General features: G+C 39.5%; 1 protein-coding gene across 1 annotated transcript in view; it reads left to right on the top strand.

Moving 5' to 3' along the window:
• The window catches only part of ATP1B3 (ATPase Na+/K+ transporting subunit beta 3), a 35,993-nt gene that overhangs the window by 8,291 nt on the left and 5,339 nt on the right, over positions 1–22,363 (top strand). Inside the window, exons 2-5 of the mRNA XM_055569490.1 lie at positions 8,848–8,976; positions 11,772–11,879; positions 17,769–17,953; positions 20,818–20,868. Coding sequence (XP_055425465.1) covers positions 8,848–8,976; positions 11,772–11,879; positions 17,769–17,953; positions 20,818–20,868 — 473 coding nt within the window. The remainder of the gene's footprint in view (positions 1–8,847; positions 8,977–11,771; positions 11,880–17,768; positions 17,954–20,817; positions 20,869–22,363) is intronic.

Below are 22,363 nucleotides of genomic sequence, written 5' to 3'. Positions count from 1 at the left end.
TGGAAGGAAAGTTATGACCAACCTAGATAGCATATTCAAAAGCAGAGACATTAGTTTGCCAACAAAGGTTTGTCTAGTCAAGGCTATGGTTTTTCCTGTGGTCATGTATGGATGTGAGAGTTGGACTGTGAAGAAGGCTGAGCGCCGAAGAATTGATGCTTTTGAACTGTGGTGTTGGAGAAGACTTTTGAGAGTCCCTTGGACTGCAAGGAGATCCAACCAGTCCATTCTGAAGGAGATCAGCCCTGGGATTTCTTTGGAAGGAATGATGCTAAAGCTGAAACTCCAGTACTTTGGCCACTTCATGTGAAGAGTTGACTCATTGGAAAAGACTCTGATGCTGGGAGGGATTGGGGGCAGGAGGAGAAGGGGATGACAGAGGATGAGATGGCTGGATGGACGTGAGTCTGAGTGAACTCCGGGAGTTGGTGATGGACAGGGAGGCCTGGCGTGCTGCGATTCATGGGGTCGCAAAGAGTCAGACACGACTGAGCGACTGATCTGATCTGAAGCTTAGACAAGTCATTAAAAAAAATCTTTTGGTCTCAGTTTCTTCTTTAAGGGAAGAGTTGCGTGAGATAGTTTCAGGTGTCACTTTGGAATGAAAAACAAAGCCTTTTGAACTGGAGGCTGTAAACTTTTTCTTCAAAGGACCAGGTAATATTTTAGGCTCTGCCAGCCAGGCAGTGTCTGTTGCAGCTACTCACCTCTGCTATTAGTAGCTTGAAATGGCCTTAAACAATATGTAAACTAGTGGCCTAACTGTGTTTCAGTATTTTATTTACAAAAACAGGCAGCAGCTGAGATTTGCTGAGCTACGCTTTAGAAGTTTGTGGTCAGTATAGGCTAATCCGAGAAAACTGAATGGGGTCTTAAATGTGTGAACTCTTGGCTTTGTTCTTTTCATATAACAAAAGTCACTTCATTATTTGAACTTTTACAGTGAGTAGTCAGTAAGTCCACTGTCATCCTCAGTTTCTTCCCTGGGTAATCACTGTTACCTGTAATACTTTTTAAAACATATGTGGCATATCCCCTTTGGATAAAAGTCTGACAGTTTCCTATAAAAGTAAATATACACGTACCCCATGCCCCAGCAGTTCTAGATATTTACCCAAGAGAAATGAAAACATATGTCCACAGAAATACATGAAAATATTCATAGTCTCTTCAAACTGGAAATAGCCCAGGTGTTCAGTAGAATGGAGAAACAAACCAGTGTCCACATAGTGGACTGCTACTCAACAGTCCAAAAAAAGAACAAACTACAGATAATGGAAAACCTGAGTGAATCCCACAGTTAGGCTAAGCAGAAAACAGGCTTTACTGATGAGAATGTACTACATCATTTCATTTCTTTGAAATTCTAAATCAAGCGGTACTTACCTATGTGGAAAAAAGCCCAGAACAGTGCTTGCCTCTAGGATGGGCCTGGGGATTGACTGGGAAAGGGCATGAGAGAACTTTATAGGGTGATGGCAATGTTCTGTATCTTGATAGCAATTTGTATCATAGAGGTGAATGCATTTGTCAAAAATCCATGTCATAGTACTTTGGAGAGTCATATATTTCACTGAATGTAATTTTCCCCTCAGTTTTAGTTAATATGCATGTTGAAGTGTTCAGGGGTTAAGTGTACAAACATCTGCAACTTGAAATGCATAAAAAAATAGATGGTAATTATTGAATAGATAGATAAATATAGTAGATTGTCTACTTATGTAGAATCTAGGTGAGGTTTATGCATGTACACTTAATTCTTTTAAAAATTGTACTTGTTTAAATAAATATTATTACAAATTTAACAATCTTTTATACACTGTTCCTGACCAGTTATCCCAAAGTATATTGAATAACCCATCATTTCCTCACTGATTTGAAATGCCAACTTTTTTACATGCATTTTACATGGATCCTTTCTTGGATATTGCGTTTTGTTACTAATCTATATCTTTGTTCCTTTGTCATTATCACACTATAATATGTAAGCTCTACGTAAGCATTTGTAAAATAAAATATAATGTGTGAGACTTGTGTAACTACTGGCTGTTCTGTTTTGGTGTCTGGAGAGTTCTAGCCTTATAAATATTTAGGTAACGTATGGAGCATCCAAAAGAGATAGCTGATGTATAAAAAGAATCTATGTCTTGAAAATTGGGAGAACTAACTAAAACCATTTGGATGTGGTATCTCTTTTAGGAATAGAGCTCTGTTTATTGTTTTGTAAAAACTTCTGATTTGCAAATGTTTATTTTCTCACAAAATCATATATTTCATTTATTCTCAAGTTTTTGGGGGCTTCCCTGGTGGCGCAGAGGTTAAAGCGTCTGCCTGCAATGTGGGAGACCTGGGTTCGATCCCTGGGTCAGGAAGATCCCCTGGAGAAGGAAAATGGCAACCCACTCCAGTATTCTTGCCTGGAGAATCCCATGGACAGAGGAGCTTGGTGGGCTACAGTCCACAGGTCGCAAAGAGTTGGACACGACTGAGCGACTTCACTTTCTTTACTAGTTGGAAATTGGTTTTATTGATCAAATTAAATGCATTTGTTTCCATTAACTTGTGATACTATCTTAAATCTCTCTTACTTTCCCTTGAATTTATTTTAGTCTTGAATTTAAAACCTGACATTTTTGGTTAGTCTTGGTGTTTTTGTGAATTCATATAAAGCTGTGGATTTTCCTTTGTGTTCTGCTTTGGCTGCATTATTGTTTTGTATTTTGAATATTTCATGTTTTGTTGTCTTTTTAATTCAAAGGTTATGTAGAAGTCCACTTTGTAAATTTTTGTTACACTTCCTTTGTTGCATTTGGTACTTTATTGGATTAGTTTTTTCCTCAAATATTTGGTAATTATTGGTTCTCTGCACCTCCTGTTTGTATTTAGACTTTCCTGTCACAGCATTCAGGGATGAGGCAGAAGTACCCAAGAACTGGTCGAGGTATGGAGACTCCCTCCACTCCTTGAGGTTTTTACCAACCCATCCAATACCTTGGCCAGTTGTTAAATCCCAGCCTCCCCGCACTCCCCCGCCCCATGCTCCCTGCTCCTGCTAAAGAGTAGATGGTGCTGCTACTGTTGGTAGTTGATGGGTGCTAAGGTGGGGTGTGTGTGTGTTGGGGGGAGGCGCAAAGTTATACTCACCTGGCTGCTCCTGCTGCGGAGTCATCTAATCTTTGGCCCAGAGCGCCCTCCTGTTCTCCATTTTGGTGAGCCAACTTGCTTTTTACTGGGAGTCCTTCTCTGATGAAATCCTTTCCTTCCTCTTCCTGTTAGAGACAGTTAATTCTTTCTCTATGTTTATATGTCTGTTGCTTGTAACTGGACTCTTGGAGAACAGGAACCGATACCTTATTCCATGTAAATTTTTGTCATCTGAAGTAACACAGAATGCTTGCATGATGCACTTCAGAGAAGGGGAGTTTTGATTGCAAAAGGTTGATTGCTTGAGGCTCCCAGGGAGAGCAGACCAGGTAAGGTGCCACATGGAGAGGTACTGGTCTGGGTGTTTCTCTTATTGGTAGGTTAATCTTAGGCAAATTATTTAATCTTGTTTAATATTTTTTATACTACCATATTTTTTAAATAAATATATAAAATTTGAGTGTATATGTATATACACACATGTATTTTTAATAATATAAATAGTTCGAAGGCAAAAGAAGAACGGGCAGCACAGGATGAGATGGGTTAGATAGCATCACTGATTCAATGAACATGAATTTGAGAAACCTCCAGGAAATAGTGGAAGATAGTGGAAGAGCCTGGTGTGCTGCAGTCCATGGGGTCACAAAGAGTCTGACCGGACTTAGCAACTAAACAATAGCAATGTGCTAATTAATTAGTTTAAGAAAATTCTTTCAGTGAGGAACAAACGATTTTTAAACAAGTGGTCCTGGGACAGCAGGATATCGATATGCAAAACAATGTAACTGAATTCTTTCTTGCTGTTGTTCAGTCACAGTGGTTTTGGAGCCCAAGAAAAGAAAATCTCTCACTGCTTCCACTTCCCCCACCCCCAAGCCTATTTTATTTGCCATGAAATGGGAATGATAAGACCAGATGCCATGAACTTAGTTTTTGAATGTTGAATTTTAAGCCAGCTTTTTCACTCTCCTGTTTTCATCCTCATCAATAAGGATTGATTCCTTATTCCTTCCATTCTTCTTCACTTCCTGCTCTTAGAGTGGTAATATCTGAGGTTGTTGATATTTTCTCCTGGCAATCTTGATTCCAGCTTGTGCTTCTTCCAGCCTGGCATTTTGCATGATGCACTCTTCATATAAGTTAAATAAACAGGGTGACAGTATACAGCTTAGATGTACTCCTTGATGTACTTCCCACTTTGGAACCAGTCTGTTGTTCCATTCAGTTCTCACTGTTGCTTCTTGACCTGCACACAGGTTTCTTGGGAAGCAGGTAAGGTGGAATGGTATTATCATCTCTTTAAGAATTTTCCACGGTTTGTTGTGATCCACACAGTCAAAGGCTTTAGCATAGTCAGTGAAGCAGAAACATGTTTTTTCTGGAATTCTCTTGCTTTTTCTATGATCCAATGGATGTTGGCAATTTGATCTCTGGTTCCTCTGCCTTTTCTAAATCCAGCCTGTACATCTGGAAGTTCTTGGTTCCAGCTTGTACATCTGGAAGTTCTCGGCTCTCCCTTCTTCATACCATGTACAGAAATTAATACACAGTGGATCAAAGATCCAAACGAGCTAAAACTAAGAATTCTTAGAAGAAAACATAGCTACAGGTCTTCTTAACTTTGGCTTAGGCAATGGTATCTTAGATATAATACCAAAAACCAAGCAACCAAGGAGAAAAGTAAATTAGACTTCCTTGTAATTAAGAACTTTGCTGCTTTAAGGGACACTGTCAGGAAAGTGAGCAGACAACCCACAGAATGGGGGGAAATAGTTGTACATCATGTATATGACAAAAGGCTCATGTCTGTAATGTATGAAGAACTGTTAGAACTTACATAAAAAGGAAATGCAGTACAAAAATGGACCAACAATCTGAATAGACAGTTCTCCAAAGAAGACACAAATGACCAATAAGCTTGTGAAAAGATGCTCAACATCATTAGTCATTAGGGAAATGCAAGTTAACCCACTAGGAAGTATTGATAAGGATGTGAAGAAATTGGAATCCTGCCAGTGGAAATGTAGGATGTTACAGCTGCTTTGGAAGACTGTCTAGCACGTAACTCAAAATACTAAACAGTTACCATATGACCAAGCACTTCCACTCATAGTGAATGAAATGTGAATTATACCTCAATAAATAGCTCCTTATAAAAATTTAAACTTACAAAGGACTTTAAATTTGTACTTGTCCATATAATTGATTTTTTAAAAAGTTACACCTGCCTTTGCTTTAAAAAAGGTTTTTTAAAACTGTAAGTGAAAGTGAAGTCGCTCAGTCGTGTCCCGACTCTTTGCAACACCGTGGACTGTAGCCTACCAGGCTCCTCCGTCCATGGGATTCTCCAGGCAAGAGTACTGGAGTGGGTTGCCGTTTCCTTCTCCAGGGGATCTTCCCAACCCAGGGATCAAACCCTGGTCTCCCGCATTGCAGGCAGACGCTTTAACCTCTGAGCCATCAGGGAAGCCCTTAAAAGCGTCTGCCTGCAATGCGGAGACTCGGGTTCTATCCCTGGGTTGGGAAGATCCCCTGGAGAAGGAAATGGCAACCCACTCCAGTACTCTTGCCTGGAGAATCCCATGGACAGAGGAGCCTGGTAGGCTACAGTCCATAAAACTGTAAGCAGGTTGCTATTTTATTTACCCAGGGAAAATTGTTTCTTACCGAAATTCTCTGGGAATAAGGCATAGTCTTTCTGGTATCTAGATAACTAGGAAGTTTGAGCAAGAAGTAGGGAGTCAGATCACACAGTCTCAGAGTGTGTTGAACGAGTGTGGATGTCCAGGCCTTGAAGCCTAATGACTTCCCTTGCTCACATTAACCAGCACTGAGGTGGGCGTGGCACATTTATTAGTTCCCCTTGGCCCTACCTGTAACTAAGCTATCGTGTCCTACTCTTTGTGACCCCATGGAGGGCTGTTAATGGAATTCTCCAGGCAAGAATACTGGAGTGGGCAGCCATTCCCTTCTCCAGGGGATCTTCCCCGTCCCAGGGATCAAATCCAGGTCTCCTGCATTGCAGGCAGATTCTTTACCATCTGAGCCACCAGGGACGCCCATTCCTTATCTAAGGTACCCTCAGTTTTATCCCTATCATTGTCAGGGATGCATCTGAGTAAACTAACTGCAAGATACCCCCATGTAAGAACAGCAGTTTATAACTTCTGTTTTTATTTTCCAGTTTTGTTTTTTTTTTCCTTAGAGGAAGAAGATTAAGTTGATTAAAAGTTACTGGCATCCTGTGAGTGGTCTTTCATATGTGGTTTTTATGAAAGTGAAAGTTAGTCATGTTCGACTCTTTGCAACCCCATGGACTGTATAGTCCATGGAATTCTCTAGGCCAGAATGCTGGAGTGGGTAGCCTTTCCCTTCCCAGGGGATCTTCCTAACCCAGGGATCGAGCCCAGGTCTCCTGCTTTGCAGGGGGTTCTTGACCAGCTGAGTCACAAGGGAAGCCCAAGAGTACTGGAGTGGTTAGCCTATCCTTTCTCCAGGGGATCTTCCCGACCCAGGAGTCGAACCGGGGTCTCCTGCATTACAGGTGGATTCTTACCAACTGAGCAATCAGGGAAGCCCGGATGTGGTGTTTATAAGTGAGGTTCATTTTAGTTTTTCAATGTTAAGTTTGGTTCTTGGCAATAGGATCTTATCAAGTAGGGGAAATTGGCTTCAGTGCTGGAAATCACTTATTTCCTTATTGTACACTGCCTACATTCACAGTTGACTTAATGGCCACTAGTGTATGGCATCAGGTGTGGGACATGGCTGTTAATTTGTGTGTCTGTTTTTATGAACCTGACTGTATAGGGAGTTTTAACATTTGTGTTCGTGCTTGCTATGTGCTCATTTGCTTGTTGCTTTTATAAATTTCATTTACATTATTTTTCCTGGAAACTGAAAATCAAAATTGAAAATGGCACGATAAGAATACTTTTAGATGACTTGAAAGCACTGCTAAATAACTCAACTCTTAGCACTTCTGTATTAAACTTTTCCAGTTTAGTATCGACTTCATCAGTTGACAAACTCCTGTGGCCTCAGACTGCCTGTTTTTGTTAAGTGACGTTTTATTGAACACCACCCCCACTCATTACATTTATGTATTTGTGCTCTGGCGTGCTGTGTGGAGGAATTTATCTGTTAGTTCCTACAAAGAGCCAAATCTGAAAGAATGGCTTTTCCCTGTATCTCATTAAACCAGCTTTTGGGCTTTACCTGTTTCGTTTTCCTTACAGTAAACTGATCACGGCTTTGAGGTTGGTCTTCCTCTGTTTTTCTGCAGCAGGATCGCTCTGTGTGGTAGGGAAGTGCTGCTGTCTGGAGGTGAACGTACTGTGCTCCTTTCTTCCTTCTGTCCTTTCGCTCCCTATTTTGGCCTCCTGGTAATTGGGGCGGGGGAGGATGGGGAATGCCAGTCTGAATTAAGATGAAATCGCTTTAACTGTTTTCCCCTAACAGTTTTCTGGCCTGCAGGTAACAAATGAAAGTTATCTAGCTTTTGCCACAATTTGTTTGGGGTCACAGGGTCTTTTGAGCATCACAAGAATATTGTGCAGCCACTCCACAAAGAAAAATGGATGTATTCAGAAATGTATTATTATAGAAGTCTCAGAAGCTCTGAAGTTCATCTTTGCTGGGAATGGGTGAGGATGAAGGGTCCATAGATCCTAGGTTGGGAATGCCTCCTCTAGCCTTTCTTCAAGGACAGATATTAATAAGCAAGTTTATGTTAAGACTGGAAAATAAAGCTGATGTTAATTCAGCTTTGGGGAATTAAGTGTTCTTTACTGTTGCCATACCTGGGAATTAATTGAATATTTTTTGATCAGTTTTTTTAAATGTTCAAATGTAAATGTGTGACGTTAGCAATGTAGCATATAATCTTGATGGTGACCACTTACAATGTTAGATCTTTGACTATAGACATTTGAGAAGAATAATTCTAGATGTTCACAAAAGAAATCACTGGCTTGGGATAGATTTTAGTGTTTCCAGATTGTGAAGAAAAAAAGAAGGTTAGGCCCTTTATATGAGACTTGTGTGTGCCAGCTCTCGCTTCGTGCTTGGCAGTGGAGCTGTCAAGTCCCCTGGTCAGAGTGCCTGTTCTGATCTTGTCCTCTCTGCACTTTTGCATGAGGCTTCCACTCAGCCAGTATTTCCTAAACTTTATTCATTGATAACCATCTTCATGACTTGCCTTCTCTGCATGCCTCCTGGCTATTCTTTAAATCAACTCACTTTTTAAAACTCAAATTTATGCAGATAATTATTATGAAATACAGGGTTGATATGCTCATTCTTTTGTTTGTCACATACACATAAAGGGGGTTTATCCAACCTAAAATCACCTTCTTTCTGGAGGGCGTCAAATTCATTTTGGGAAACACTCCCTTATGTGCTGGAATTTTCAAGCTCTGATCTTGAATCAGTATGATCTGTGGAAGCTGCTTGTATTTGGAAGCATCAGAGGAAAGGATGGGATCACAGGATGGGTGGGTGCTGCCTGCTGAAATACCCCTTGCTTGGGCAAATTCATAATGTTTGGAATATGAAGATACCTGGCTGTGTGCATGGCAAAGCTTGGAATCCTAGCCTTGCGATGGTTGGTTTGTTTTTTCACCTTGGCCTCATTACACACAGACAAACACACACAATGTGTATATCTTCAAGTTTTATGAGTTTTGTTTTCTTTTACAGGTTTGATCTTGCTCTTCTACCTAGTCTTTTATGGGTTCCTGGCTGCACTCTTTTCATTCACAATGTGGGCCATGCTTCAGACTCTGAATGATGAGGTTCCAAAATATCGTGACCAGATTCCTAGTCCAGGTAATTATGTTGTGATTTTTATGGGTTCTAACAAAATTGGATTATATTTTATCTTCTCTGGAAGTCTGTATTATAGAGCAGGTAGGAGATGTTAAATTTCAGAGTCAAATAATGTGGAAGTTTTTATTTTATTTGTTTAATATTTACATGCTGATATAAAGACCTTTAATATTTACACAGTGATACAAAAACTTGGCTGATAAATCTTGAGTCTTTTGCCAAGGGTAAACAAATAAATATTGAGAGTTAAAGTAAAGCCATATTGATGAATATAGTTATAAGTGATGCTTATGAATATTGAGTAGCAGTTTCTCTTTGCCCTGAGTAATTTACTTATATATATTTCAGCTCTAGCTTGGATTAAAGCATTGGTCTTGTAAAATACTATGGTTTTAATTGCTTAGTATGGAAATGATAAGAAGTAGTAAATAAGGATCTATTAATAGAGAATAAAATGAGTGTGCACTTAATATGTTTATTCTCTATTGATTGTCTTATGGGGAAAAAAATTCCTCTAGGATACTGGAGAATGTACTTTAGTACAGAAAAAAATCTTGACTGTAACACTTACTTAAATCACATTTTCTCCCTCCCATATTTCTTCTTTTTAAAGTTTGTTTTTGAATGCCAGCTCTGCCTTCATTGTTACATATGGGCCTTGTCCTCACACTGCTGGCAGTTTTTATGGAAGTAGGTAACAGTAAGGTCCGGAGCCCCAGTGTAGCTGATTCCCACAAATATGAACAACTTCCTGAGATTGCAGCAAAGGGATGGCTCTCCATGGAGGAGTACAATTTGGCAGCAGGCAGAGTGGGCACACAAGTCAGGGAAGGTGGGAATCTGCAGGAGGTTTCTGTCCAGCACTGCTTCTATTCCAGCTGTGATTTGCCCCCCAAGGCTATTCTGAAGATACTTTTGGTTGTCACAACTGCAGGTGTGCTACTGGTATTGCTGAACATCCCTGCAATGCATGAGAACCACCCCCCCCAAGAAAGACTCATCCAATCCAGAATGTCATTAGGACCACGGCTAAGGAACTCTAGTCTAGATCCTTGCTCACTGCATGGACTTCTCAGCCGTAGCTGCGAGAATGAACCAGTTTCCCCAACCAGTTTGTTCTAACGACTTTTTTCCTTTGTAGCTGATTTTATCAAAATATCATGAATAACTCCGTTAATCTTTCTGACCATGTATCTAGGACCAGCTCTATGCTGATTTTTTTCCCTCATGTCTCATTGTAGCCCTGTTTTCTTTGTCCCTACATAAATTCTAAGATAATTATTTCTCTTGCTGCCTTACTATTGAACATAAGCTGATATATTTCAGAAATATTGAACCATTTATAATTGCATGAATAATATAAGCAGTAAAATGTGTTCAGTATACATTTAAGTATATAGTTTTAAACTGAGTTCCTTAAATATTCAGAAAATGTTAAATGAGTCAGAAGTTTATAGTTTTGCCATGGGATTTTAAATTATGTTGCCTCACAGGATGCAAAGATAAGCGCAGCACATTAATACAGCCATGCTGTGGGCATATTCTTGTTCATTCGTTAAGTTGTGTCCTGCTCTTGGCGACCCGGTTGACCTGCAGCACACCAGGCTTCCGGCTGTGGGCATGACCCCCAGAATACCTGATCCCTGAAGCCCTGATCTGTGTTTAAGTGTGCATCGTTAGCTCCCAAAGAGAAGCTAAAGTTGTGATCATCTAAATCCAAGTGATCTGATATGTTGAAGTAGTAACTGAATTGGAGCTTTTTTGTGTACATATGGAATAAGACTTGCTCTGCCTTTTTGAAACATTGATTGTTTCATCATCATTGGGTAGCATCAGATTGAGTTTAACTCAAGAGCCTTGCAAATCAACACAGGCAAGCATTTAGGATTTGAAAGACATAGATTTGATCTAATATGAATTAGATGTCTGAGTAATTTTAATGAAAACTAAAATAGCCTTGGTGGTTGTTTATCTTCAGATTTAATGCAAGACTTATCTATAGTAACTGATGTATGGGGAATGTTTAGTGACTAGTGAAAATTTTAGGGTTTTTTTTATTTTAAGCCTTTTGTGCAAGACTTAATGTAGATCTAATGCTTTTAAATCTAGGAAAGCTTAAAGTTGGAAGCCTGATTGTGTTTGTTGCACAAAAACATGCTTACATTTTCTGTTAATAAACTCATGCAGACATGTTCTAGAGACATGGTTGTTGATTGCTGATACGAAATTGTTGGTGGTTATATGCCAGTTCGGTATGAGAGAACTGCATTTTAGTTACAGAGCAGTGTTTATTACTGAAAGAAGAATATTTAATTATAGATTTTAAATTGTATAGGCCTCTTTCGTTGAATAAGGTTTGCTTTCTTTATGAATGTTTCCATAGAGTGTAATTTCAGTGACAGAAGTGCTTAGATTTTGACTTGCTAAAATTTTCTCCATATATTAACGACAAATTGGCAAACCCTAAAGCACTGAATAGAAAATAAATGTAGAAAGTACAAAGTAAAATCTGTGTCTTTTCACTAAGGACCAGAGCAATTCTAAGATTTAGAGGTGGTTTCTAATTGGTTTTGTCTGAAGTGACTTTCAAGACTTTGGGATTCTTTCCTTTTAGATGTCTTTTTGTAGTCAGACACAAGTGGGGAGTTCTTGGTGGTTCTCTCAACCTACCTGTGAACACAATGTCCACATAATTTATTGAGACCTTCCTTTTTAGAGATAAGAGTGTAAGGAGAAGGAAAGAGAGAAGGGAATTTGCTGCAGTTAATTTCCCCCGTTTTCTCTTATCTCTATAGGACTTATGGTTTTTCCAAAACCAGTGTCGGCATTGGATTTTTCATTCAGCCTGTCTGATGCAGAATCCTATCAAGGGTACATTGATGACCTTAAGAAATTTCTGAAGCGTAAGTATGATTTTTTAGGGTAAGGTAAAAGATTCTAGTTGTTATAGAAACTAGTACCAAATTATGATTACTTTTAAAAACATTGTTCTTAGAGTTTGTTCTGCCTTTTTCTCTCTCTTTCTGCTAAAGAGAGGGCTGGGCAAGTAGAATTATGATTATTGATGAGGAATTTATTATTATTTTATATTCTAACTTCTGGAAAGTGTAGAGTTCTAAACCTAATGGGTAGTTGATTTGATTTTTTTTTTAATCTACCCTATATAAATACATGAGTAAGTTCATTGAGGCATAACATTTATAGCTGCATTAAATCAAATAGCATTTGACTAAAGAGCAAAACTATTATAAATCTTGCCTCCTAAGTATTTGGGCCTTTGGATCCAAAGTAGTGCTTGTGTGAGGGTGAGGAATGGTGTTTTATCACTAAAAAAAAAAGTCTTCCCAGTTGTTAGTTTTCCCAAGCTGCTGCTGCTGCTGCTAAGTCACTTCAGTCGTGTCCGACTCTGTGCAACTCCATAGACAGCAGCCCACTAGGCTCCTCTGTCCCTGGGATTCTCCAGGCAAGAACACTGGAGTGGGTTGCCGTTTCCTTCTCCAATGCATGAAAGTGAAAGAAAGTGAAGTCGCTCAGTTGTGCCTGACTCTTAGTGACCCCGTGGACTGCAGCCTACCAGGCTCCTCCGTCCATGGCTACTGGTTTATAAAGCTTTCGAATAGCCCAGTTTTCTCTGCGTTTTGCTTTCCCTAACGCTGTGGTATTAGCATTTGAATGAATAGGCAGCTCTTCCTCAGCCACTCTCCCCTGCAGTTGCTCCTTAGAATGTGTAGGACTCCATTGCCAAGATCACTGATGAAGCTCCCTATATCACCTTCTTGTTTGCTTGTGTAACTTGCCCTGACTATTTGTCTGCCTCTCGGGGACTTCCAGTTCACTGATCCCTTTATTTTATTCCAATCTCTCCACTCTCAGCTTCTCTACTGGACAGGCTTATCAGTTCCATAGTTTTTCATTTCAATTTTATAGAAGCTAGTACTCTAAAATCCTTTGCCTCTTATTCCATTTGTATAAACTTGCAAGTCGAAGAAGCTATGTAATTCCTAGATGGAGCCCTTCCTTCGAGTCTGCCCTCTGAGGACTAAGTAACACTGTGAACACTTGATCACCTCCCTCAAATGGACCCAATCTACTGCCTGGAAGACCTGCTGAAATTCTCTGAAGGGATTATTTCCAACCTCTACTCAAAACTAGCTCCTTAGCTCCCCCCACCCCCACCCCCCGCCCATTAACTCACTTTCTTCGTATAATCTGTTTTCCTGATTCAAGAGAAAGTAGAAATACTCAAGTGGAAAGGTTTCTGCAACTGTGATATTCCTCTTGCTCTGACAAGGGAAGCTGCCTTTCCTCTTATCTGTGTCCACCTGTCCGCTCTCACTGCCTCAGAAGCATTGTGCTAATTACTGATCCTTCTCCTGTATATGTTTAGCTTCTCTGTTGGATTCCTTCGGTCAACATGCAAAAATCTTCAACTCCCATCTTAAAAACCTTTTGATCCTGTACCTTCTAATGGCTACCTTGCGAAATCACTTTTCTTTGATAGTTAAATATATACTTATTATTTAAATAGAGATGTTTTGTGAAAGTGTAATTCATGGTTTAAAAGACAAATAGTAAAGAAAGCCCTGTAATTAGACACAGTAGTTCCCTGCCCTACTCCATTCTAGCTGCAGTCCTTTGCTTTATTCAACAGAGGATGTGGTTTTTTTGTGTATGTTAAGCACTTTAATTTCCATCAGTGAACAAATGAAAATGTTCTGAGTTCCTGGAGTTTTTATAACCTAGTGGTGTGTTAGAAAGTAATAAGTGCTGTGGAGGAAAATAAGGCAGAGAAAGGAAATAGAGTTACGAGAATCACAATTTTATAAACAGAGTGGCCTGGGAAGGCCTCGTTGAAAGGGGATGTTTGGGGAGAACTCTGAGAATGAGGGAGCTAGCCGTGCAACTGTCTAGCAGTAGGTGGGAAGGCCGTGAGGCTCACAAGGTCCAGTGTGTTACAAGTTTGTCAAGGAAGCCAGAGGGGCTGGATGAAGTGAGTGGGGAGAATGGAGTAGGGGTTGAGGTCAGGGAGGCCTTAGAGGCTGTTGCTCAGTTCTTTGACTTTCACAGCAAACAAGATGGAAGTTCTTAAGCAGAAAATAACAACTCACACAGATTTTTAAAGGATCACTCAGGCTGTATTTTGAGACTAGATTCTAGGTGAGGAACCAAGGAGGCTAGTCAAAAGCCCATTGCAGTCATCCAGGTGAGTGGAGATCATGGCTTGGAATTGGAGCATTGGAGGCTGTGAAAAATTATCTGATTGTGGATATATTTTCAACAGGAAATAACTTCATGCTTTTGAACTTTTTCTTACAAAATTTTTCTTCTTTATTTTTTTAATTGAAATTTTATTTGTTTGGTTGCATTGGGTCTTAATTGTGGCGCACCAGCTCTCTCATTGTGGCACACAGGCTTAGTTGTTCCACAGCACGTGGGATCGTAGTTCCCCAACCAGGGATCAAAGCTGTGTCCCCTGCGCTGCAAGGTGGGTTCTTAACTTTTAGACCACCAGGGAAGTCCCCTTCTATCTTTAAAAGTTATATTTTCCTGCTGGTTCTTGATTTACCACTTTTATATATTGTCTTTACTTCCTTTTATGTTAGATGAGGATTTAGCTCACATGCCTCAGATGTCCCCTTATTCTCAATTCAAAAGTAATTGAACTACTAAGTTATTTTCATTATTGGTTGCCTTTTTATACTTGTCTTTACATAAGACTCTTCATCTAACTCTTTTCTTTGTATATTGTCATATGAGGTATTCTCTTAAGTCCTTTTTGCTGCAAACTCCTTCCTAAGTCTTTCCCGTTGCTGCAGTCTGCACTTGTTTCTGTTCAGGCATCCATCACCCAGCTATCATTTGGGGACTTCATTTGATCATTTTTGAATTGGATTCACTGTTTCTTGGCTCCTGCTTTATTATTCTTTGTTTACTCTCTAGTTTTGGTGGCATATGTTCTCAGATAACTGTAAGAAAAGATACATGAATACTGTTCCATGGTATATTTACCACTATACTAGTTAGCCATAAAAAAGAATGAAATCTTGCTGTTTGCAACAACATGGGTGGACCTTGAGGACATGATGCTATGTGAAATAAGTCAAACAGAGACACACAACAAATGGTCTCACTTATGTGTGGAATATAAGAAACAGAACAAGCAAGAAAACCAAACTCATAGGTCTAGAAAAGACGCCGTCGCCAGGGGCAGCAGGAGGTGGAGGTGAAATGATGAAAGATGATCAGAAGGTCCAGTCTTCCAGTTATATGTGAATAAGCCCTGGGGATATGATACACAGCACGGTGACTGCTGTTGGCAATATTGTATTGTGTATTTGGAAGTTGCTAACAGAATAGATCTTATCACAAGAAAAAGAATTTGTAACTGTATGTGGGAGCAAGATATTAACTAGATTTACCATGGTGATCATTTCACAATGTATACAAATAATTTAAGCATTCATTGTGTTGTACACCTGAAACTAATGTTATATGTGGATTACATTTCAACTTATATTTCAGTTAAAAAATTTTAAAGATACATGGAATTTAAGTTTTTAGTCCTTTCATTTCTGAAAATCACCGCATTTTGCTTGTATTGTTTGTAGTTTAAATATAGAATTTTATCAATAGTTCCTTTGTATCTACCTTTTTCTGTTCAGCAGTGTTTGTGTTTTGTTTTTGTGTTTAATTATATTTCCTTCGGTTCTAAAATTTTGTATTGGTATCAGTCTCTAGTGTCATTTTGCTGTTTGATGGGGTCTTTCAGGACGAAGACTTGGGTCCTCCAGTTGAGGAAACTATTATTACTTGAAAATTTCCTCACCTCACTTTTCTGGTCCTCTTTCTAGAACTATTCTGTTAGTTGTTGGGTATTTGCTCTCTCATTTTCTTTTCTTATTTTATTATACTGGGGGGTTACTTTCAGATCTTTAATGTTCATCATCCCCCTTCCCTTTTTTTAAACTTTGAATTGTCATTGTTGTTCTTAGGGATGCGTTTCTCATGTTTAGAAGATAGAGTCTCCTGTTAAAGGATACATTATCTTGGTTTTTTCCCCTATAAATACTAATTAGAACTTAACATTTTATCTAGTTCAGATGATCCCTTTCAGATGTCGTCCCCCCGCCGTTTACCTACACTTCTTTATGTCTTCCTTTAGGCTTTCCTTGAAAATGTGGGGTTCTTTGGTTGCTCTCTCTGAGAAGACCTTTCTGTGCTCCCATCATGCCCAGCATAGGGACATCTTCGTATTCTGACCATTTATCATCCAACTCTTTGCACTTACCTAGGTTTTGTGTAGAAGTGGAAGTTGGCATCATACGAAAATGATCCCTGATGAACTGTACCAACAGACTATATACAGGAGAGGCCCTTGGAGGCTACTGGTGTAGGCCTTGAATACTTTCTGCAGAATTGTGCCAGAAAAGTCAAAAAAGGAGTGATAAATGTCAGTGGCTCTTTTCTGTTGTAAAAGTTTACCCCATTCCCCCTTAACCCAATACCTAAGTCATTCTTGGCTTCTAAATTGGTACATGGTTCCAATGGTATCCTAATTTTTGGTAAATAAAAGAAGAAAGCAAAAATTTTGACCTTTTTTTTTTTTTTAAAGGGGGAAAATCTGTACTCGATTACCCTGCTGAACCCCGGGGTCAGTCACTGCCCTGGGAACTAAGATCCCTCAAGCCTCATAGCATGACAAGCAGGCAAACAAACGAATTTAAATAAATAGTTAAAATTAACTAACTGGGCTTCCCCGGTAGCTCAGTGGTAAAAAATCCGCCTGCCAATGCAGGAGATGCAGGTTTGGTTCCTGGGTTAGGAAGATTCCCCTAGAGAAGGAAATAGCAACCCAGTCTTAATATTCTTGCTTGGAAAATCTCATGGCCAGAGGCACCTGGTAGAGTCAGACATGACTTAGCAACTGAACGACAAAACTAAATGTGTTTACTTTGAAATTTTGGTTCCTGTTTTGGTTCAGCTCATTTTAGGTGGCGCTTTTTCTGGTACCAGTTATCCCCACGCACTGACCGTGAGGCGTTGTGATACCATGCCCTTACTGTTGATTAGTGAGTATCTTGCAGTAGCCTAAGCTCATTCAGGGCAGAGACCACAGCAGACCTGCTCACTGCTGTGCCACCTTTTTGTCTAACACTGTGCCACGTGCACAACAAACATTTGAAAATCACTAAGTTGTCTGCCTCTCCTTTCTTCCCCATTTCCAAGTTGTAACCATTTTGCTCCCGCCACTTTGAATCTATCTCCTTACCTCAACCTCTGCTGAAAACATCATTTGGTAAGCTAACATTACCTCACATGGACCCCTTTACTGATCAGCTCTGTTGCAGTCCGTTTAGAATATAGGTTGCTGTAGCTCCATGTATCTTTAGGCTCTTCGGTTATGATTTTATTGAGCAATGTCTTCCCCACTACGATATAAATAAGCTTCATAAGGGCGGCTGCCATGCCTTTTTATTTCCTCACCATTTTACCTTTTGGGCCAAGAACATCGAAAGCATTCAGATAATGTTGTAGCCATGGCTGGTGCCACCTAATGGTGACAAAAGAGATCCCTCTGTCATCCAGTTTGTATTGAAATTAAATAAACTGCAAAGCACTGGATAGCCGTTAGAAGTTAGAGGAACAGACTTAATGTTCTTGTCCTAAAATTTCCTGGTGCGTGGGCTGTTGTTTTTGTGTTTGAAGAATATTGTCCAAAGGGTGACACAGTTCTGGTTGTGTGTAATGTCCTTTTTGACTGATCTATTCACACATACATATTTCCTTTTTAGCATATGGCTTAGAAGAACAGAAGAATCTCACAGATTGTACCAATGGAACCTTTTTTGAGCAGAAGGGTCCAGAATACACAGCATGTCAGTTTCCTCTTGCCTTACTTGAAGCATGCAGTGGTGTGGATGATCCCACGTTTGGCTACCAAGAAGGAAAGCCTTGTATTCTTGTGAAAATGAACAGAGTATGTACAAAATTTGCTGCTGCTGCTTTTTTCTAATTTCCTATTAAGCTGACAACTGTTTATTCAGTGCTGTCTCATTTGGTGGTAGCTTATGTAAAAGGTTAGCAGTGATTTGTCCTTTGGAAAACAGAAGAAAACCATGGTGGGTTCATAAGTTAGTCGTAAATTAGGGAGAAACACAACTTCAGCTTTTCTCTTTTGGAGCTAGCTACACACACACACTTAAGTGTAGATCAGGGCTTCAGGCATCAGGTATTCTGGGGGTCGTGCCCACAGCATGGTGGTATTAATGTGCTGTGCTCATCTTCGCATCTGAACAGTAATGTAATTTAAAATCCCATGGCAGATCTGTGAACTTGCTCGTTTAACTTTTTCTGAATAGCTTTACAGTACACAACTATGTAATTAATAGTAAAAATACAGATAAAATTGTATTAAAATGAGCCTATCCAGCATTATGCTATGTTGTCCAGAAGAAGTGCCTGAATTGTACAGCCACCAGCAAACCAAGAAGCTAATAATGTTCTCTATGTCTGAGTAATAGTTTCTTGGGGTCATTGTGCAAAAGGAAGATGCTTTCCTTGCATAATGAAGTGATCGCCCAACCCTGTGCCTTGCTACTGTCTAAATGTACTGCAGAGTTGTGTTCCAATCCAGGTAACCTGTTGAGACCTGCATGGTCTCTCCTAAAGAGTGAAATCATTCCTGGTCATTTATTCAGAGAATAGGCAGGTTCCTGAACAGGTGCAGACCTCTCGAGGTCTTGAGTATACACATCACTGAAGTCAGCATCCCTAATAAAACTGAAACTTGAGTCTTCTGAAGCTGGCACTGCTAGATAAGGAGTTTCCCTTAGGGAAAGCCAGCTAGATGCTTAGGTGTCCAGACTGGCTTCCCTCCAGTCTACCCTTCCCTCCCTCTGTGGGTGATGACAGGTCTCTGATTGCCCCTTAGCACTGTAGGCATCATTCTGAAACATTGCCTGACACATGGTAGGCACTCAATGTTTTAGCAAGACTTAAGAATTAAGGTTAAAGTGGAGGTGAAACTAAAGGCAAGGTAGGTGGGCAGCAAGTGGGAGCAATGTGAACAGCTATTTGAAGGGGACCCCTACTTTCCCTAGAAGTGCTAGGGAGCTCGTACATACCACATACTGTTAATAAAGTAGAAGTGGGTTTTCATAGTCCACACAAGAAATGATCCTCATAGTCATCCATAGTTGATTGAAGGGACTGAATGGTCCCATCCTTAAAATGGGTATCGGTGGAGAATTGATTCTAGGACTGCTGAGGACATCAAAATCTGGGGATGTGCAAGTTCCTTCTATAAAGTGGTGCAGTGTTTGTGTATAACCTGTGCACATCCTCCTGTGTACTTAAAAGCATCTCTAGAGCATTTACATCTACACTTAATCAAGTGTAGATGCTGTGTAAAATAGTTGTCAACACACAGGAAATTTGAGTGTTGCTTTGGAACTTTCTGGAATTTTTTTGCTCAAATATTTCCAGTGTGTGATTGGTTGAATTCACAGGTGTGGAACCCGTGAATAGGAAGGGCAAACTGTAATGTGAAATCAGGTGATCCAGCTTTTAAGGTTGATTGCATTTATTCTCTTTAACAGGAATGCCTTTTGTAATCGTTGCCTCCTAGAAGTATCCTCGCAACACCTAGATTAATGGAACACTTGTTCCCAATAGAAAACCAAGAGAAGCAGCTCTGGTTCCTTCTCCCACGGCACAAAACTTCCAAATTTATTTTCTTTGCCAGTATGTCCACTGAATGATGAAGGTCTGAGACTATAGTTGCTGATGGAGGCAGAACTTGGCAGGCTTGACAGGAAGATATTATCAGGCAAATGGGGATCAGTACTGAGATGCTGCAACGAGTGTAGGTGGGCATCAAATCCCAGTATAGTTTGTTCCAGTCATTGCAAGGGCACAGATAGTTATTGCTCTTCAAATTATTATTTAGGCTGCAACACTACTTTTCTTTGGGGGAGAGTACTTACATTTTAAGGCATTCAGATTAAAATGCATATAAATTATAAACTAAAATGCATATAAATCCAAAATGTCAAAAATCCTCACAAAATACATGGATAAATATCTGATCATTCACACAGTTAGTTATTTCAACTACATACATGAAAGTAGCTTCATTACATAGAGCTAAATGGGCCCATCTTTAAAATGGGATTCATTCAGTGTATGTGTTTTAGAGATCTGATACAGTAGGATTCTGTAGAACCCTATGGAAACATGGTCAGGTGGTGACCTAACACATTTTCATGAAGAACAGTTACTTCTTATATTATGCCTTTGCAGTGCTTATTTGCGTTTGTGATGTCTTAATATAAATAATGAAATGTAAAGATTTCTATTATTTTAAGGGGAGCAAAGTACAATAATACTGTGTTTGAGTCGATTTTTTGATGACTGACTTAATTTTCTAAATTGCCCCAGTACTATAATGAGATAGATAATTGGTAAGATTATTATATTGAAAAGTCTATTCTGTTCCTCTAAAATAAAATCAAAAGGCAAATGTAAAAGGTGTTAAGGCAGTGGCTTCCCTCATAGCTCAGTTGGTAAAGAATCTGCCTGAAATGCAGGAGACCTGGGTCAGGAAGATCCACTGGAGAAGGAAATGGCAACTCACTCCAGTATTCTTGCCTGGAGAATCCCATGGACAAAGGAGCCTGGCAGGCTACAGTCCCTGGAATCGCAGAAGTCGGACATGAGTTGTCGACTAAAGAGAGAGAATGTTCATCTGAGCCTTCCCATCCCTTGTCCTCAGCAACAAAGGAGGAGGTTCTGTTGTATACAGTTGTGATGTTTCGATTAATCAATGTTTCTTTACCTTAGATAATTGGATTAAAGCCTCAAGGAGAACCAAGGATAGACTGTATTGGAAAGGTCAGTATTCAGAAAATAACTGAATTTCTGTTGAAGTTCTAGTGTATCTTAAAAATACTTTAAAAGTCTAATGAATTTAGTCATTTTTTTCCCTTCCCTGTCATATTTTAAAGTCCATTGTAGTGCCATTCTTAGAATAAACTCCTCCAGCCTTCTGTTTGCTAATGATAATGCAAAAAGATTTATTTTCTTTGTACACTTGATATCACACTCTTTCCCTTTATATTTACATGTACCATATTTCATTGATTTTAAGATTCAATTTCTTTTTTCTACCTGAATAAAACTGAAATTGGGGTTGGCCTTATAATTGATAGTCTTAATAGTGTATAAAATTTTTTCTCTCTTAATAGTACATAAATTGGTGTACATCAGTGGCATCTGAGATTTAATGAAACTTGGTATCTTTTCCTTAAGGTAGAGGCATTATTTTGCTCTCTTATCCCTACTTTATTTTTTCCAGAGTGCTGTGCTATTTTCATTTCATGATTTCTTTTGTTTTCTCTCCATGCTGCAAAGTGCAACTAAGACAAATATATAAATGATGGGTAAGAGTTCTCAGGAGAAACTGTTAAGTTCTAAATTTAATTTTGTTACTGTGTAAAATAAAATATTAGCATTCCACCTCCAGTTAATAATGACAGAAGTGTCTTGATTGAAATGTTACATTGAAATCACTTCTGAAGTTGTTTGCCAAAGAAAACTGTAATCCCTTTTAATCATGAATGAATTTCTTATTTGGGCAGAAACTTGTTTGTGGTTCTCAAATCTGATCATGCCTCAGAACCACTTGGAGGGTCTTTTGGGTCCCAGTTCTGCAGGTTCTAACTCAGTAGGTCTGGGGTGACACCCCATAGTTTGCATTTCTAATTAAGTTTCCAGGTATTGGTGATGCTGCTGGTCTGGGACCCATACTTTGAGAACTCCTGCTTTAGAGTATTGATCTATTTTGAGTATTTATTCGTTGTTTAGAGTAGTATAAAAAGCCAGGAATTTTTGTGCTTTCTCATCTGGGTTGAAGTATGCATGTGTAACCATAGGCAACTTACTGCATCTCCTTATGCTGTAGTCAGCTCAGTAGGAAACTTGGATTAAAAATCAGAATCTCACTTAAAAACCAGATTCTGCATCTGAGGGGAGTTTTTCTTGGTATACAAATCCTTCTAAAAATATAGTGAGCCTCTACTCTACTGCCATCTCTTAAGACAGAAGAATACATTTCAGCTATGGGACAGATTTAGGAAATGTGTAACTCTGTGATCGCCTTTGCTTGCAAGTCTTTCCAAGAGAAGGTTCCTGAGGCCGGGTGTGAGCCCTCAGCCAGGCGGAAGTGCCGATTTTATGACAGTGTCCTGTGTTCAAGGGCGTTTACCTCTGAACATGAGCAGACCATGTAGATACACTTGAGCCAGTGAGTCTATGGGGCCAACACCACCATGAAAGGAGAATGAACACACATATGCAGGCCAGAAGGGCAAAAGCTTTCCACTCCTTT

The sequence above is a fragment of the Bubalus kerabau genome, chromosome 2, assembly GCF_029407905.1.
Source record: "Bubalus kerabau isolate K-KA32 ecotype Philippines breed swamp buffalo chromosome 2, PCC_UOA_SB_1v2, whole genome shotgun sequence".
NCBI lineage: Eukaryota > Metazoa > Chordata > Mammalia > Artiodactyla > Bovidae > Bubalus > Bubalus kerabau.
This window is presented reverse-complemented; position numbering and strand designations above follow the sequence as displayed.